We start from the raw sequence: 3,499 nt of genomic DNA, 5'->3' as shown, positions 1-3,499 counted from the left end.
TTCAGTTCTAGTTCAGTTCTAGTTCAGTTCTAGTTCAGTTCTAGTTCAGTTCTAGTTCAGTTCTAGTTCAGTTCTAGTTCAGTTCTAGTTCAGTTCTAGTTCAGTTCTAGTTCAGTTCTAGTTCAGTTCTAGTTCAGTTCTAGTTCAGTTCTAGTTCAGTTCTAGTTCAGTTCTAGTTCAGTTCTAGTTCAGTTCTAGTTCAGTTCTAGTTCAGTTCTAGTTTCAGTTCTAGTTCAGTTCTAGTTCAGTTCTAGTTCAGTTCTAGTTCAGTTCTAGTTCAGTTCTAGTTCAGTTCTAGTTCAGTTCTAGTTCAGTTCTAGTTCAGTTCTAGTTCAGTTCTAGTTCAGTTCTAGTTCAGTTCTAGTTCAGTTCTAGTTCAGTTCTAGTTCAGTTCTAGTTCATAACTAGATCAGTTCTAGTTCATAACTAGATCAGTTCTGGTTATGTTCTAGTTCAGTTATATTTTATGTCATATGTCATACATTATTACAAAATTTTTAATAACCGGTTACCGATTACAAATTATCTTTCTCAACACTACATTTCACACATCGTTTCTGTAGATGCAACACTTTTTATGTTCAAAACCGCTTTAGTTGTTCTTGCTTGTCATTCATTTTCACACGTCTGTTTTTTTTTTTTTTTTAATTTGTCTTTAATATTCTTCTGAAGGATGGCGTTAGGAAGACTATAAACTTGAACTCTTTTCAACATTTTGAAAACCCCATGGAAAAGTCACAACGCATATCTTTACATTTTATTGTTGTTGCGTTGACATCTTTTGATATTTAAAAGCTTAAACCTGCTTTGAATGATAAGTAAGTTTACATGTATGTTGAGAAGTTTCTAACTTAAAACTTTTGACACAGTGGTTAGAGTAAAAGGCATAACGTAAAAGAAAAGCACCTATATATGTTTGTAAATAAAATATTTGCAAATATGTCAAAAATCCCACTGTAACTTGCGTGTAGACAAATTAACGAGCAGCAGCGTGACTAAGGTACCACAACAATTTCCACACACGCAGACAAAAAAAAAAAAAAAAACAGAAAAAACTTTATAAAAACCACTATTCATATGCAACAACATTTTGGTATTTGTGTGTGCAAAATTGTAAAAGTTTATAACAGGAAAATATGTAAATGTGAGAGCGTACGAGGGCAAGCTGTAAAATGCTTCATAGAAAAAGTTCGAGAAATTTATTTTTTTTATAAACAATTTTATAGAAATTTCTTGTTATAGAAAAAATTTTGAGACGTTTCTCTTTTTATAAGAAATTTCCAGCGAAATTTTTTTAAAGACAATTTTTATTTTATAGAAAATTTTTCAAAAAATTCTCCGTCCTTCTGTATATTATCTATTTGTTATTTATAAGAGCGTGTATAATATTAAAATAGAATTTATGTATGAGTTAAACCATTTTTATTAAGAAAATTACATACAAATTTCATTCATTATTCCACAACAAATTATTCGAAACCATTTTCTCACTCTATCTTGCTCCCAAAAGCATGCATCTCTTTTCATATATAAGTAATTTTGCAAAAATAAAAACAATAAATTTTGAATATATCTTCAATTTTGTCTCGTTTTTTATTATCATTAATATTATAAATTACGGGTTGATACCCGTATTTATATTTAATGTTTTTAATTTAATGACAATCATTAAAGAAATGAAAACCATCTGTGTGTATTAATTTATGTTTATGCCATCATTTAAATTTTGATGTCAGCAAAATGCAAAACAATTTAATAGATTAATTAATGAAAACAGAAGTACGATTTTAAAAGTAAATGAGGGTCACAAGAAAACCAAGGAAGTGATAATGAGATTTTGGTTTTGGTATAAAAGGGTTTAGATTTTAAGGGAAACAATTTATTTAAATTAAAACTGATTAAAGATAATTAAACTAAAATTTTTATGGAAAACCTGTGTAACCTGTAAATGTCAAATATATCTTTATTTGACATGATGATAAGCTGATAGGTCCTAACTGACAAATTTTAGACAATGATGTCAAAACCAATTCCTATTTAATGAAGGAAGGGGCTATCATCGCTTTATTATTGAAGGGTGTCTTTAAAATGTATAAATAGAAATTACTGATTTGCCTTTAGTTGGCTGCCAAACACATAAGCAAGTCTGCTGTTGAAATACTGTCAGTTGGAATTAGTTTTTATGTATTTCAAATTGTAGTTAATTGACCTTAAGGAAACTAAATAACAACAGATTTTAATAGATTTCGAAAACATAAATAAATCAATAATAATAATTCTTAAATAAATGAATGTTAAACTACATTAGAAACTTTATAATTGATTAATTTTAAATGAAAATTTTGGGTTGTGGAAAAAGTTATTTCTTATTGTGTAAAAAAACACATACAGCTGTTAATTGTTTGAAGTTTGTTTTTAATTTTATTTAATATTTAAAATGAAATTTCTTATATTTGTGTTAATTATCCTGCCATACATATTAGCTGATGATGAGTCAGAAACATCAGATGTGGAAGGTACTACAGAAGCGGCAGAAGAAACTGTAACTGGAGCTGAAGATGCAGACTCCGGAGAAAAACCAGAAGATTCCGAAGAAACTACTTCAGACTCTGGCACGGGAGAGACAGATGAAACACATGATGGCCAACCGCCCACCAGTGGCGAAGAGGATATTCCCATAGATGAGGGCGATTATGGATATTTTGACTATTCTATGGGACCTTATCCTGGATATTCTGGATCAAGATCATTTAATCAGGAAAAAGGAAAATTCACTAAAAATTGTTTAATTGTTATTGCAAAAATGTTTGTAATGCAGTCTCTAATCAAATTTAAAATTCAATTTTAAATATAACGGAAATGATTGAAAGAAAGAACTCAATCAAGTAAATATAAAGAAATCATAAAAATTGGTAAAAGAGAACTTTATTAATTATTCATTTATGAAAATATAATAGGAATAAAACTATGGAGGAAAAAAGCCAAGACACAAGAAGGAAGAATCCGAATATAAAGATGATGATATGGTTTTCGGTCTTATCGCTTAAACAACTTGAAATCATCACAATGACCATATTTTTCTAACAGAATACTTATTGGTGCGTATGAGCAATATTATTTCACAAAAATTAAATATAAAGTATACGTCTGTTATTTAACCATCCTAAAAATCAAAATTTTCAAATAAAATGTATTTTAATTTACAAATTGTACGTAGGCTTCTATTTTTATAAAAAAATTCGGAAAAATTATCTGTTTTCTTTAAAAAAATTCATAAAATTTATCTTTTATAAAAAATGTCTTTCTGTTTTTTTAGAGAATTTTAGGAAATTTCTATTATTATAGGAAATTTTAGGAAAATTTATACTTATTATAGAAAATTTTCAAAAAATTTTTGATTTTGAAAGAAAATTTTTCGGAAATTTTTTAATGTTTATAGAAACTTTCAATTTGAAAAATTTTCGAAAATTTTCTTTTGTTATTGAACATTTTTAAAAAA

At 27.6% G+C, this 3,499-nt stretch overlaps 1 protein-coding gene across 1 annotated transcript; it reads left to right on the top strand.

The window, feature by feature from the left end:
• Window positions 1-2,386: 2,386 nt before the first annotated feature.
• Window positions 2,387-3,207, top strand: LOC119606409. Its single transcript, XM_037959916.1, has 2 exons — window positions 2,387-2,885; window positions 2,958-3,207. The coding sequence occupies exon 1, from the start codon at window positions 2,438-2,440 to the stop codon at window positions 2,846-2,848; it is 411 nt and encodes a 136-aa protein (XP_037815844.1). The 5' UTR covers window positions 2,387-2,437; the 3' UTR covers window positions 2,849-2,885; window positions 2,958-3,207.
• Window positions 3,208-3,499: the final 292 nt, after the last annotated feature.

The sequence above is a fragment of the Lucilia sericata genome, unplaced genomic scaffold, assembly GCF_015586225.1.
Source record: "Lucilia sericata isolate MDLA Ls3-8-SP2 unplaced genomic scaffold, ASM1558622v1 Contig000581F_arrow, whole genome shotgun sequence".
Lineage (NCBI taxonomy): Eukaryota > Metazoa > Arthropoda > Insecta > Diptera > Calliphoridae > Lucilia > Lucilia sericata.
This window is presented reverse-complemented; position numbering and strand designations above follow the sequence as displayed.